Source organism: Hemiscyllium ocellatum, chromosome 35 (genome assembly GCF_020745735.1).
Source record: "Hemiscyllium ocellatum isolate sHemOce1 chromosome 35, sHemOce1.pat.X.cur, whole genome shotgun sequence".
Lineage (NCBI taxonomy): Eukaryota > Metazoa > Chordata > Chondrichthyes > Orectolobiformes > Hemiscylliidae > Hemiscyllium > Hemiscyllium ocellatum.
In genome coordinates, this window is record NC_083435.1 from 27,701,553 (window position 1) to 27,717,095 (window position 15,543).

The 15,543-nt window shown below is 44.8% G+C and overlaps 1 protein-coding gene across 1 annotated transcript in view; it reads right to left on the bottom strand.

Annotated features, from left to right (window-relative positions):
- The window catches only part of LOC132832590 (netrin-G1-like), a 65,185-nt gene that overhangs the window by 25,035 nt on the left and 24,607 nt on the right, over positions 1–15,543 (bottom strand). The window contains exon 2 of the mRNA XM_060850676.1: positions 3,134–3,777. Coding sequence (XP_060706659.1) covers positions 3,134–3,777 — 644 coding nt within the window. The remainder of the gene's footprint in view (positions 1–3,133; positions 3,778–15,543) is intronic.

The window sequence follows — 15,543 nt, forward strand, 5'->3', positions numbered from 1 at the left end:
CTATGTGTTGTCAACACTCCTCATTCTATAGTCTTCTACCTTTGCACACATTATAATATTTATTTCCAGGGATGCATAATTTGGCTTTTATTAGTCATGGGGTAAATTATAAGAGCAGAGAAGTTGTGTTCTCTGCAGAGATTTAGATCAGATTCCTGCAGTGTGGAAACAGGCTCTTCGGCCCAACAAGTCCACACCACCCCTCCGAAGAGTAAACCACCCAGGCCCATTTCCCTCTCACTAATGCACCTAACACTACGGGCAATTTAGTATGGCCAATTCACCTGACCTGCACATCTTTGGACTGTGAAAGGAAACCGGAGCACCCAGAGGAAACCCACGCAGACATGGGGAGAATGTGCAATCTCCACACAGACAGTTACCCAAGGCTGGAATCAAACCTGGGACTCTGGTGCTGTGAGGCAGCAGTGCTAACCACTGAGCCACTGTGCCACCATTAAGTTAGGCCACAGCTGGAATACTGTGTGTAGCCTGTTCACCAAATTATACGAAGGATGTGATTGCATTACAGGAGATGCAAAGCAAGTTCAGCTAGATAGTAAAACAAAACAACGAACTGAGGTTGATGGAGATCGGAAACAAAAACAGAAATTGCTGGAGAAACTCAACAGGTCTGGCAGCATATAGAGGATTAATATTTGAGTCTAGTGATTCTTCATCAGAACTGGGGGAGGTGATGGTCTAGTGGTATTATCACTGGAGTGTTTATCCAGAGATGAAAAGTGTGGCACTGGAAAAGCACAACAGGACAGGCAGTATCCAAGGAGCAGTACAGTTGATGTTTTGGACATAAGAGTCCTTCAATCAGAGACACAGGTAATGCTTTGGAGACCTTGTGTTTGAACCCTGTTATGGCAGGTGGTGAAGTTTGAACTCAATAACAATCAGGAATTAAGAGTTTAGTGATGACCATGAAACTATTAGCGATTGTCTTTTAGGGAAGGAAACAGCCTTCTTTACCTGATCTGGCCTACATGTGACTCCAGACCTACAGCAATTTGGTTGACTCTCAACTACCCTCTGGGCAATTAGGGACGTGCAATAACTGTTGACACAGGCAGTGGCACCCTCACCCCGTGAATGAATAAAAAAGTGTTAAAAGGCTAGGAGAAATTGGCATTAGAATGGAAATGGAGCCCAGGGCAGAGAGTTATAAAAGGGAGATGAAAACAAGGATAATGAATAGCAGGCCAGGAAAGAAGTTAAGATCCATAAAGGATAATCAGACCTAACAACAAGAGATTGGGTTAGCTGTGCTGAATGCAACCCATGTAATGTGATCATGGACCTAGGAGTACATGAGAATGGGTGCCTCTGCTTAAAGCAACCCATGTCATAACAGGGCCAGGTATGGGGTGGTTAAAATACATGGAAGGATGGAATCTATCGCTATTGTTATTGAACTTGATGCTGAGTCCTAGAGACTGCTGGGTTCCTGATTGGAAAATGAGATATTGATCTTTGAACTCATGCTGAGGTTCGCTGGAACACTGCAGCACAACTGAGACAGAGACGTTGGCCATGGCGGTGTGTTGAAGTGGCAGGCAACCGGTCATTTTTACAGACAGAGTGTAGGTGTTCCGCAAAGCGGTATCCCAGTCTCTGTTTCATCTCCCCAATGTAGAGGAGAACCATGTTGTAAATTGGGTGAATAGAAAGCAGCTGTTCCCCTTGGGTGAAGGGGACAGTAGGTTTAAGTGAAAGGCGGGAGATCAGAGTGGATTTGAGGAAAACCTTTTTTCACCCAGAGGGTACAGGGGGTCTGGAAGGCACTGCCTAGGAGGCTAGCTGAGATCGGAAACCTCACTATCTTTAATATTCCTGGGTGAGAACTGGAAATGTCATAACATTCAAGGCAGCCGGTCTAGTTCAGGAAAGTGGATCTAGTGTTAGTCATACTATATTGGTATGGGTGTAGATATGGTGGGCACTGTATTATATGTTTCTATTATTCTATGATTCTATTGCAAAGTTGCTCCAGGATCCTGAATCTCTTGCACACTAACACACACACTCATCACCAAGGACAGGGGGAGCTCTCACAGGGCTGGTCTACACACATGGTTATGTAGCCTTTCAGAGAAGGTTTCTCAGCTTGAGCAGGAGCAGCTGACAGTGTTGAGCTGGTCAGGTGGAGGGATCCTCATCTATTGCTGCTGAACTGCTGCGTCACTGAGTATTCACATCAATGTGTCAAAGAAGTATCGAGGGATGGGAGGCACAGTGGCAAAGTGCTTAGCACTGCTGCATCATAGCACCAGGGACCCAGGTTCAATTCCACCCTTGGGCTGTGTGGAGTTTGCACATTGTCTGTTTGTGATTCCTCCCACAGTCCAAAGATATGCGGGTTAGGTGGAATGGCCATGTCAAATTGGCCACAGTATCCAGGGGTTTGCAGGCTAGGTGGATTAGCGTTGGGGATGCAGAGTTATAGGGATTGGGTAGGTGGGTGAGTCTGGGTGGGATGCTGTTCGGAGGGTCAATGGTGCAAGTAGCCTGCTTCTGCATGGTAGCATTTCCATAACCATTAGTGTCCAGCTATCTCCTGAGAGATGAGCAGGCACTTTGACCCCAGATGGCAAAGTGTTTGCATGGAAAAATTTAGCTCCAGTGCTTTACTTTACTATTTGTTAATGGCATGTGGATATCACTGGCTGGATCAGCATTTATTGCCCATCACTAAATGCCCAAAGGGCAGTTAAGAGTCAACTACATTGCTGTGGGTCTGGAGTCACATGTGGGTCAGACCAAGTAAAGACAGCAGATTTCCTTGCTTAAAGGGCCTCAGTAAACCCAGGTGGATTGAAGGTGGTTACATGTTCAACATGTGACAAGCTATTAGTTACAGATTCTTAATTTATAATTCATTTGCCTGGGTAGGATTTGGACCCATGTCCCAAGACCATGAGATCTGGGATTGGGATTACGAGCCCTGCAATATTGTCATTACATTACCGCCTCCTCCCAAAGGTGTTCCCCAGATGCCCTCCTTGCTAGTTCACCTCTAGATGTTGGCACTTTGGCTGCTCCCCAGATGTGGACCCTGACCCCGTGCTCCCTGGATGTGAACGTGGGCTGTGACCCTGCCCAGGAAGGGCTGTGGAGCTCTCACCGGCCACGGATGTCCAGGTTGGAGATGGCGTAGAAGTACTTGGAGAGATTGTGGGGGTCGACGCTGGTGGGTCCAGTGGCTGGCCGCAGCAGCTGGAGCCGCAGGTCAGTCAGGGTGAAGAAATCTCTCAGCTCCTTGGTGGTGTCCAGTTGGCCGTACAGTGAGGCCATGTCCCCAAAGCGGGGACCCCCAAACAGAGCCAGACGCTGCTGGATCTCGAAGCGGACCATCTTGTCCACCTTCCACACGTAGCCCCTGGAGTACTCCTCAGTGCAGATGATATCCAGCACCGAGGCAGCCCTCAGATCCCGGGCCCTTCTCGGCTCCATCCCGAAGGAGTTGAGGCAGTCAGCTGCATAGAACTGGTAGGGCTGCCAGCTCCGCCCATGGTCCAGGGACTTCTCCAGGACCATCTGCTCCGGCCGGCCAGACTCAAAGGTGATGATGATGTCTTCGGTCAGCTCGATGCTCTTCCCCCAGGACAGTGTGATGTTGACCACCAGGGGCTTGGGAAAGCTCCTCCAGGACACACTTTGCCAAAAGCTGGTGGGAATCCTGCCTTCATCATCCAGCATCAGCTCGGGAGGGTGGGCCAACTCAGGCGTGTGAGCATCACACTCATTGTTGCACATGTACGGGTTCTCCTGGAACAGAGAGGGGAACGGCATGGGTTAGACACAGAGTAAAACTCCTCTACATTGTTCCTATTAAATACTCCCAGGACAGTTACAGTCCAGGATTGGGTACAGAGTAAAGCTCCCTCTACAATGTCCCTATCAAATGCACCCAGAGCAGTTACAGGGTTAGAGAAAGAGTAAAGTTCTCTTGACATTGTCCTATTAAATACACCTGGGCAGTTACAGTCCAGAGTTAGAAATGGAATAAAGCTGCCTCTGCATTGTTCCTATCAAATACTCCGGGACAGACACAGCACGGGGTCAAATATAGAGTAAAGCTTTGTCTACATTGTTCCTCTCCAATACTGCTGGGACAGGTATGCGCAGGGTTAGATGTAGAGCAAAGCTCCCTCTACACTCTCCCTATCAAATACTCCCAGAGCAGGTACAGCACAGGGCTAGATACAGAGTAGGCCTTCCTCCACATTGTCCCCATCAGGTACAGGGTTAGATAAACAGTAAAGCTCCCTTTACACTGTTCAGAACAGGTACAGCATGGTTAGATACAGAGTAAAGCTTTCTCTATTCTTTTGAACTGAAAGTAAAACTCCCCGAACACTGCCCCTATTTTCAAATAAGGAATATCCACAAACTTTAATAATCTCAGGGAGAAGTTTTTAATAAATCTGTCAGCGCTCCATCACACTGCACTCTGTGCAGGCCAGTCAGACAGCTGGATAATTATATCACTGTTGTGCTGAAGAATGATGTTCACTGTCTAACTAAAAATAGCTTCACATCACTAAAATATTTAAAGACATGAGTTATAAAACAGCACAAGATTTGGGAAACACATGATACTTGCTGAGAAGGCTGCAGGCAACTGGAGAAATAGCAGGAATAATCGGACTAATGCGATCGGTCTTTTAAACAGCGCATGAATTGTGGACTGAGTGATATTCTTGGGATCCCCACAGTGTGGACACAGGCTATTCAGTCCATTGCATCCAACTGACACTCCAAAGAGCATCACACCAGATCAACCCTATCCCTGGGACCCTACATATCCTATGGCTAACCCACCTAGCCTGAGGGGCAGCATGGTGGCTCAGTGGGCGGCACTGCTGCCTCACAGCACCATGGGCCCGGGTTTGAGTCCTAACTTGGGTGACTGTCTGTGTGGAGTTTGCACGTTCTCACCGTGTCTGCATGGGTTTCCTCCTAATGCTCCGGTTTCCTCCCACAATCCAAAGATGTGCAGTTCAGGTGAATCGGCCATGTTAAATTGCCCATAGTGTTAGTCAGGGGTAAATATAAGGTAGGGGCATGGATCTGGGTGGGTTACTCTTCAGAGGGTCAGTGTGGACTTGTTGGGCTGAAGGGCTTCTTTCCATACTGTCGGGAATCTAGTCTTACAATGGGGCAATTAAGCATGGCCAATCTACCTAACCCGCACATCTTAGGACTGTGAAGGGAAATTGGAGCACCTAATGGAAACATGTGCAGTCATGTGCAAACTCCACGCAAACAATCGCCCAAGGAATTGAACCCAGGTCCTTGGCACTGGGAGGCAGCTGTGTTAACTATTGAGCCACCATGCCGTCCACTGTATTGTCTCATTCTTTGATTATGTGAGTATAATTTAGGGTAGTTTGTGACTCAGAAGGGAATTTGCACCTGCTCCTCTTGTAGTTTCAGGTTCAGAAGGGAGTACATTTGGGATGTCCTGTTGAAGGTTAGTTGTTGTTGTGAATCCCTGTAGATGGGACACACTGCAATCACAATGCGCTGGCAATGGGAGTGGATTAGGAGGGAGTCTGTTGTACAGGGTACTTGCAGAATTGCTGCATGGATCCTGGTGACTGAAGACACAGCTGCTCTCCCCCATATCAGCAATATTGAATAGGAATAACAACTCATTGCCACTTGTATTGATGAAAATACAGCGGGATGTGCACGAGTTGCCACAATTGGTTGGCATTTTAATTGCAAATATTGAAATAAGGAGTAATTTAGACCAAGTTAGGAGAAAGTTCATCTTTTGTTCCCTCCATGGCTCCTGGGTTTCTGGCGTGGCTATGGGATGTCACCACTGATGTTGCTCCTGAGGATGCCAGGGCAAGGATTTCTGGACTGGATCCACCACACTGCTGCAGGCAGGCTCTTGCAAACACCTTCCTTCACCACAGTAAAGAAGGAAAGGTGAACTTTGATTAAAAAAAAGATAAATAAAGAAACGAACCAAAACATAAATAATGCGACCGGTCAGGTGAGTGGATGTGTACATGTACAGAGCCCGAATACCTCCTGCCCAGTCGCCACCGCCATCTTAGAATTCCAAATCATCCCCACCTCCTTTGGCAAAAGATCACACAACTCGTGCTGTTCAGGTAGAATCACAGAATCCCTACAGTGTAGAAGCACACCATTTGGTCCAATAAGGAATGTGTATAAAGTGGACGTTTCCAGGCAATCACACTTCCAGGTTTGCTGAGGTGTCTTAATGGCAAACCTGGTCAAATACTGCTTTGCTATCAGGACAAGTCACTCTTACTGGTGTCTCACGAAAGGTGGGAATTATCCGCAGGTTTGAGCCCCATACCTCAGGAAAGATGCACTACCCCTGAAACATGTTCAGTGGAGGTTCACGAGAATGGTCCCAGGAATGAAAAGCTTAACATATGAGGAATGCTTGAGGGTTCTGGGTCTATAGTGTCATGGAAAATTAAGAAATTTTACATTTACTGTGAAATTTGAAAGAGAATGCCGTTCTAAAATTTAATGCTGTGCAGAGCTTTGTAAACAATACTTTGATGAGGTTTGCAGCCAGCTTGTCTCTGTTTGAATTTTGTAAACATTCAACTCGACCTTGTGACAGTCGAACTCAGCGAAAGCTGAAGAACTGTCATGTCCAAGACCAGGGGATGAGAGAATAACAACTTGAGTTTTCCCAGTCTTTACCCTTGAGAGCATGATAAGAAACAGTACAAGACGAGTATCTGAACAATGCTCAGGTACCCCTTACATTGAGACATCTAGCTGAATGTACTGGGTCAATTCTGCAGAATTTAAATAAAACTCCTTTATTTGCTCTTGCTAACAGTTGTGTCAAGTTGATTTAATTTCCACGACAATAGTCAATGGAGTTTAGGAGATTGAGGGGGTATCTAATTGAAACCTACAGAATACTGAATGGCCCGGACCAAGTGGATGTCAGGAAGATGTTTCCATTGGTAGGAGAGATGAGAACCTGAGGGCACAGCCTTAGAATAAAGGGAAGATACTTTAGAATAGTGATAAGGAGAAATTTCATCAGCCTGAGAGTGGTGAATCTATGGGATTCATTGCCACAGAAAGCTGCAGAGGTCATGTCACTGATATAGACAGATTCTTGATTGTCAAGGGGATCAAGAGTTACAGGGAGAAAGCAGGAGAATGGGGTTGAGAAACTTATCAGACAATATTGAATAGCAGAGCAGACTCGATGGGCAGAACGGCCTATATCTGCACCTATATCTTATGGTCTTATGGTACAAATATGGCAATGAACTGAGAGAGAAAGTCAAGATGAATGAATCTACAATTGTCAGTGCATTGATTGAAGGCATTAACAAAAGCTGCTTAATGAGATCGGTTCCTGTTAATTCACTATGCTGATCGAATCGCATGAATTGTAGTCACCTAATCCTCGAGCTGTGTAAGGTATGACAGAAGACTTGAACAGTACTGCTGTTATTTGCTCCAAAATTGCTGTCTTCTTGGTACATCATTAACAGCACTGTGCCCCAGCTCTAAGACTGCAGCTTCTAGATAATGATGCTTTTTAAGCAGTGCAGAATATTGAGGGCCAATCATTGGTGCGATGTCAGTGTGAAACTGCAGCGGGGGTGAAGTGAGACAGAGAGTGCTTCACTCTAACAACCCCTTGAGATTTTTTCTTATTTTCAACCAAATCGAGACACATTTCTCTGCAAGATTTCTTGTTTCTGGCTGCCTTAGCACCGAACATCTGTCTTGGTACCTCCAGAATCAACCATTCCAGCACTCTGCTGGAGCTATTCAGGGCTATTTATCACCTCAATGGTCTGTATTCTCTCTTTTCAAGTCCTGTACCTCAACACCTCTTGTACTCACTGACCTACACTGGATCTCAGTCTGGCAACAGTTCAACTTTGAATTTTTTTTGTCCTTGTTTCTCAAATCCTTCCCTCACTCTCTCCTTCATCTCCCTCAACCTACAACCCTCCGAGAATTTTATGGCCTCTACTTTAGAGTCTGTAGGTTTCCCTGATTTAATTTGCTCCATCTCTAGTGGCTCTGCCTTCAGTTGTCTCAGGCCGAAGCACTGAAAGTTCCACCTTAGATCTCTCACTCCCACTGTCACATGGGAAAGTGTGGGGTCATGTCCTTTGGTAGGACTGTTTTCTAAATGGGGAGAAAATTCAGAAGTCTGAAGTGCAAAGAGACTTGGGAGTTCTAGTCCAGGATTCTCTCAACTTGCAGTTGAGTCATTTGTTAGGAAGGCAAATATAATGTTGGTGTTTGTAATGACAGGACTTGAGTATAAAAGCTGAGATGTACTTCTGAGGCTCTATAAAGCTCTGGTCAGGCCACATTTGGAATAGGGCTCCATATCTCAGGAAGAATGTACTGTTCCTGGAGGTTCACAAGAATGCCCCAGGAATCAAAAGCTTAACATATGAGGAACATTTGAGGACTCAGAGTCTATACTTGATGGCAATTAGAAGGATGAGGGGTGACTTAATTGAAACTTACAAAATACTGAATGGCCTGGACAGCGTAGATGCTGGGAAGATGTTTCCATTGGTAGGTGGGATGAGGACCAGATGGCACAGTCTTCAAGTAAAGGGAAGACCTTTTAGATTGGAGATAAGGAGAAACTTCTTCAGCCAGATAGTGGGGAATCTATGGAATTCAATGCCACAGAAGGCTGTGGAGACCAAGTTACTGAGTGTATTTAAGATGCCAATAGATAAGTTCTTGATTGTCAAGGAAATCAAAGGTTAAGGGAAGAAAGCGGGAGAATGGGGTTGAGAAAATTATCAGCCATGATTGAATGGCTGAGAATACTCAATGGGCTGAATGGCCTAATTTCTGCTCCTATGTCTTATGGTCTCTCCCTCCATCCTTTGCTTTCAGACACTTCCTAATGACTGTGCCTTAGACAGATTTTTGAGCACTGTCCTAAATTCGCCTTGTGCGATTCGGCATCAAAGGTTCGTTGGATTTATTGACCAATGTCGCCCCTTGGGATGCTTCATTAGGTTAAACGTGGAATAGAAATGTATGTTGTTGTTGTTGCAACTTTAACCAAAGATTACAACACAGCACAGGGAGAGAGACACAACAGGTACCTGCTTTGTGGGAGACTTTATCAACTTGGGAATGGATGACACATAGTAATGGATCACACATTCCAGAGGCTGCTCCTGTCACTTTGAAGTCTTTAGCACACTATTTTTTCTCCCCCATTCTTGGTACCATCCACTCAGTCCTTGATGTTTATTTCAAAACTTTTAAGTGCTGTTATCTTGGATTTACAATTTGTCACCTGCCTGAGATCCTGTCATTCTCAAGAAGTCAACATTGCTGTCAGCATGGTTCATTCCCCCGGCTAACAATATTCACCAGCAGATTATTCAGGACAGATGAGAGAGCCTGCATAAAATTCAATCCCCCACAGAACCCTTTCACTTCCCAGCAGCAGGGAATCTAGCCCTTTGTCTGAGTTAGATCAAGTAAATACCTCGGATAAGTCCCAAGCCACTTCACAGGAAACAACCGGCAATGAGCCACTCGATATTAAGATAGCTGACCCAAAGGAGGGGATTATGAAGGAGGTTTTACGAGGGTCGGGTCAGGAGGGGGCAAGGCCAGGGTTGGTGGAGCTGGGGTTTGGAGGGGTGGCTGGTAATGCAAAGCTGGAATCATCCTGGGCTGCGAAGGCAACGAATTTCTTCCTAACCTTGCGTGAAATTGAAAAACTTATTGCTTGAAGTTAAACAATAAACAGCCTCCTCATGAGACATTTGGACTCAGATTTCTGTCATGGCTGAGACACTCTCTGACCTGGCGAAAATAACAGGATCGAGTCAAAGTTTAAAGTCAAGCGTAATGCTTCCCACCTTTGCAGAGGTGGGGGGATTCCGTAGATTCAGGCATGCTTGGGATGTCAAGCAGCTTTTAGAATAGAATTCCTACAGTTCAGGAACAGGCCTTTCGGCCCATCAATTCTACACTGGCCCTCTGAAGAGCAGCCCACCCAGATCCATCCCATTCCAGTAACCTTGCCATTTCCCATGACCCATTCACCTAGCCTGCACAATCCTAGACATTTTAGACTGGCCAATCCACCGTAACCTGCACATCTTCAGATTGTGGGAGCAAACCAGAACAAGATATCCACGCAAACACAGGGAGAACCTGCAAACTCCACACAAACAGTTGTCCAAGCGTGGAATTGAGCCCAGGTCCCTGGCGCTGTGCCACAGTCATGCTACCCACTGAGCCACTGTTCCACATTTCTCATGGAATTACTCAGCAGGTTTGACAGCAATAGTGGAGAGAAAGCAGAGTTAATATCTTGGGTATCAGGGACCCTTCTTTATGTTCTGAAGAAGGGTCACGGGACCTGAACCATATACTCTGCTTTCTCTCCACAGGTGCTGCCAGACCTTCTGATTTTACTTTTCAGCAATTTCTGTTTTTGTTTCTGGTTTCCAGCATCCACAATTCTTTGTTTTTGTTTGGTTTCCGTTTCTCATGAGCCGCTCAACAATCAAGTCCCTGACCGTGATGATGAGTCTGTGCTTGCGAAAAGTTCAACATAGTCTCCAGTATGAGGACTGATTATGCAATTGGATAGCATTGGATAGATAATCCTGATTGTGACGCTGGTAACTAGCTTTTGGATTCATTTCCTAGGGGACTGACCTGATCAACAAGAGTCAACACTCTGATTTAAAATTTCAACAAACCAGTGTTAAATATCAGTGGTCATTAATTGGCAATTCCTTACTAATCAAAGCTTTCTTTTCAATCCCCTCAGGCAGTATAATTGCTGGTTTTGCTTTTGGAATGTTTTTCTCACAAAATGTCCTTATGCATGCAATACAAAATCAAAATAAAAATCGTCTTTCTTTTCTCAGCAATATTCAAAGTTTATTCTGCGATTTTATTTATTGAACAGACTGGTGAAACCCTGAAGCATGCTTTCTTGTCATCATTCCTCAGTAACTAGTAAGCTTCCTCCGCCCTTTCCATGTGAACTCACCCGTTTCCCAATCTGGCCTGAGCACCGGACTGAAAATGGGGAGTTTGTGGTGTCATTTTTAAAGGAGCTATCTGGGCATTTCACTGTGAATGGAAATCAGGACCTTGTTACTTCTGAAGTCTACGTTGAATGACACTGAGTTTACAACACAGAAACAGACCATTTGGCCCAACTGGTCCATGCCAGTATTCATGATCCACACAAGAGTGGCACGGTGGCTCAGTGGTTTAGTCAATGCTGCTTCACAATGCCAGGGACCCGAGTTTGATTCCAGCCGCGGGTGACTGCCTGTGTGGAGTTTGCATACTCTCCCCGTGTCTGGGTGGGCTTCCTCTGGGTGCTCCAGTTTCCTTCCACAGTCCAAAGATGTGCAGGTTTGGGTGGATTAGCCATGCTAAATTGCCCCATAGTGTTCAAGGATGTGTAGGTTAGATGCATTAGTTAGGGGAAAGTAGAGTAATATGGGAATGGGTCTGGGTGTGATACTTTTTGGCGGGTTTGTCTGGACTGATTGGGCTCAATGGCCAGTTTCCACACTATCGGGATTCTTTTCCATGAAGTCTCCCCCAAACAGACCTCTGATCATATCAGTAAATCCTACTCTTTGTTTCTCCTCCATGTCTTTAACTACATGCTTATTAATTGTATCTCTATTGCTGCCTCTATCACTTGCTCTGATAACGAGTTTCATGTTAATATCACTCTCCAGGAAAATAATCTTGTTCTAATTTTCTGTTGCTTTAATGAGTGGCTATCTTATAATATCCTAGCTTTGGCCTTGTCCACAAATGGGAATTCTACATCTACCTAATCAAACTCTTTCATAACTTTTTAACCTTCAATTTATTACACCACCTCAGCCTCTCCAGCCTGTATTTGTCAAACCTTCCCTGAGCTGATTTCAAGTCAGTGTAAGCCAGTCAGATACAGCAGCAGAGTATGCGTGAGATTGTTGCTGGATCAATCAGCCAGACATCTGTAGTTCAAATGCCGTTTGGGGAAGTTTTGCAATTCCATCTTGGATTTAAAAGTCTGTAAATGCCTGTCGATTCCCAAATGGTTCATTCATGTCTTTTAGGAATGGAAACTTTTTGAAGACTTTTGTTTTGTCAGGCAAAAGGCAAGCCTATCAGTCTGACATTTTCTTTGGCCTGACTCTCAGTGATAGAAATGTGATCTAATCCCTTTACGTTTTGACAGGTCCCTTGCATAGGTCAGTGATGATTAACTACTGTCATCTTTCAATTGACACTGAGCTTGAAAATTCACATTGGAATTTATCTCTCATTTTTATATATGAGAATATGAGTATATAGGAGGCATGGTAAGTGAGTTTGTCTCTAACACCAAAATTGGTAAAATGGACAGTGAAGAAGGGTATCTAAGATGATCAATTGGGTCAATGGGCTGAGAAGGGGCAGATGGAGTTTAATTTGGATAAATGTAAAGTTTTCGCATTTTGGTAAGATAAACAAGGACAAGACTGATACAATTAATGGTAGGGCTCTGAGTAATGTTGTAGAACAGAGACACCTCAGAGTTCCGGCACATAATTCTTTGAAATTTGCATCACAGGTAGACAGGGTGGTTAAGAAGTCATTTAGCACACTTCCCTTCATTGCTCAGATCTTTGAGTAGACAATAGACAATAGGTGCAGGAGTAGGCCATTCAGCCCTTCAAACCTGCACCGCCATTCAATATGATCATGGCTGATCATTCCTAATCAGTATCCTCTTCCTGCCTTATCTCCATAACCCTTGATTCCACTATCCTTGAGAGCTCTATCCAACTCTTTCTTAAATGAATCCAGAGACTGGGCCTCCACTGCCCTCTGGGGCAGTGCATTCCATACAGCCACCACTCTCTGGGCGAAGAAGTTTCTCCTCATCTCTGTCCTAAATGGTCTACCCCATATTTTTAAGCTGTAGAGAAGTTGCGACATCATGTTGAGGTTGTACGGGATGTTGGTGAGGCCTCCTCTGGAATGCTGTGTGGTCACCCTGTTAGAGGAAGAGTATTATTAAACTGGGGAGGGTTCAGAAAAGATTTACCAGGATGTTGCTGGGAATGGAGGGTTTGAGATATGAAAATAAACTGGAAAGACTGACATTTTCTTTTCACTGGAGACTAAGGGGTAACCTTATTTATGAAATCGTGAAGGGCAAAAATAAGGTGAATGAAAAGGATCGTTTCCCTCTGATGGGGGAGTTCAAAACTGTGGGGCATATTTCTAAAGTGAGAGGGGGAAGATTTAAAAAGGACATGAGAGGCAACCTTTTTACACAGAGAGTGGCTCATGTATGGAATGAACTGCCAGAAAAAGTAGTGGATGCAGATGCAGTTTAAAAGCCATTTGGATAAGTACATGAACTTGAAAGGTTTAAAGGAGTACAGGCAGGTGGGACTAGTTTAGTTTGGGATTACATTCAGTGTGGACTGGTTGGACCAAAGGATCTGCTTCTATGCTGGCTGACTCTATAACTCTATGCACATGTCTCCACCTTCCATCAATACCATTGATCCTTAATTCCCTTTTGAGGTGATCCAAAGAGAGATTCCATTGTATCAAACCCATCACCAGTGTTTCAAGACAAACTTCTCACAACACCTTCTCAGGATAACTGTGGACACAGGAATAAATGCCACTGAGAGCTCATGTCCTGAGAATGATTTTACTATTGGTAAGAGCCTTTATGTCAACATCTTGTGAGGGAGCTTGATGAGATTCTCCGTGCTGGAATTTAATTAGAAGGAAAATGAGCTGACAGATATGAATGCTTGTTTGAATTAATGAAACCCAGAGCTCTGCACCTGATATTTATGTCTAAACATTTCAGGAATGAGAAGACCAGAGGGATATTTCAAATCCAAGAGCAGACTGGAGAAAGAATTCAGTACATCCCCACTCCCCATGCAAGCAGTGTCTTAAATCCTACGTTATTATCTGGACTCCATGTAAGATCAGTCCCAATAGGCCTTTCATTAAACACTGAACTCGCCAATTTATTGCTTCCCCAATGGGTGACCTCTTGTAATTAAATGGCTCCAAGAAAGGGTATCCTTCCCAAGCTAATCTCCCCTGTAGATCAATCCCACTGATATTCACAGCTGTGAGCCGGGGCTCAGATAGCCTGAAACTAGATTGAAACAAACACTAATCTCAATATCATTTCTGCTCCATCGCTAAGGCGTTGGGGAGCGTTTGGGATGTGTGGGTGGCAAATAAAACAGAAGCTCATAATGAGAAATAAAATCCATCAATGATAGAACACAAGGAGTGTTTCTGAGGAATGAGTGAACGACATGTGTAGGAAAAAGAAAGCAGGAAAGAAAGAAAGAGAAACCAAAGGGGACGATAAGAGAGGGACAGAGTGAGAAAGGAAATGGCAGATGGAAAGAGGAACAGGAGTCATGAGAAGATAAAAGAATGAGAGGAATGGTTGACTTTTCTTGCATCTTTCAGTGCCTCACCATGTCTCAAAATGCTTCACAGCCTGTGCAGTATTTTTCAATACAGTCATGATGTTGAAAACATGCCAGCGAGTTTCCGCACAGCAAACCAATTTGCTAATATTCAAATCATCCATTTTAGAAACTCAGAAAATAGGAGCAGAAGGAGGCCATTTGGCCCACTCTGCAATTCAACAACGTCATGGCTGATCATCCATCTCAGTGCTGTCCTCTCTCTCCCTGTACTCCCGATGTCTTTTGCCTCTAGAAATCCACCTAATTTCTTTCCTAAATGTAGTAAGTGACTTGGCCTCCAATGTCATCTATAGTAGAGAATTACATAAGGTTCACCAACCTCTGAGTGAAGAAATCTCTTTTTATCTCAGTCTGAAACGGTCCATCTGATATGCTGAGAGTGTGATCACCTAGCCTCAGGAAATATCAGACTGCATCCAGTCTGTCCAACCTTAACACAACTTTATACAATCCGATGCGGTCCCTTCTGATTGTGCTGAAATCTACTGAATGCAGGTTCAGTCAATCCAATCTCTCTTCATATGACATCCCTGCCATTCCAGCTAGCAGTCTACTGAACTATCACTGAACTCCTTCGATGACAAAAATATATTTTCTTGGACCAAAATTGCACACAATATCTTGGGAACCAAGAACAGAAATTCATGGAAAAGCTCAGCAAGTCTGGCGAGAAATCAGTTTGGATTTTGTCTGGAGTGCACCTTCCACAGAACTGGATGCAAAATGTTAACTCTGACAGTGTGGCACTTCCCCAGTACTGATCCTCTGACAGTGCAGCACTTCCTAAGAACTGACCCTCTGACAGCGTTGCATTCCCTCAGTACTGATCGCCTGACAGTACGGCACTCCCTCAGTACTGCCCCTCTGACAGTGCGGCACTCCCTCAGTACAAACCCTCTGACAGTGCAGCACTCTCTCAGTACTGAACCTCTTACAGTGTGGCACTCCCTCAGTACTGACCCTCTGATAGTACAGCATTACCTCAGTACTGACCCTGTGAGAGTGCAGCACG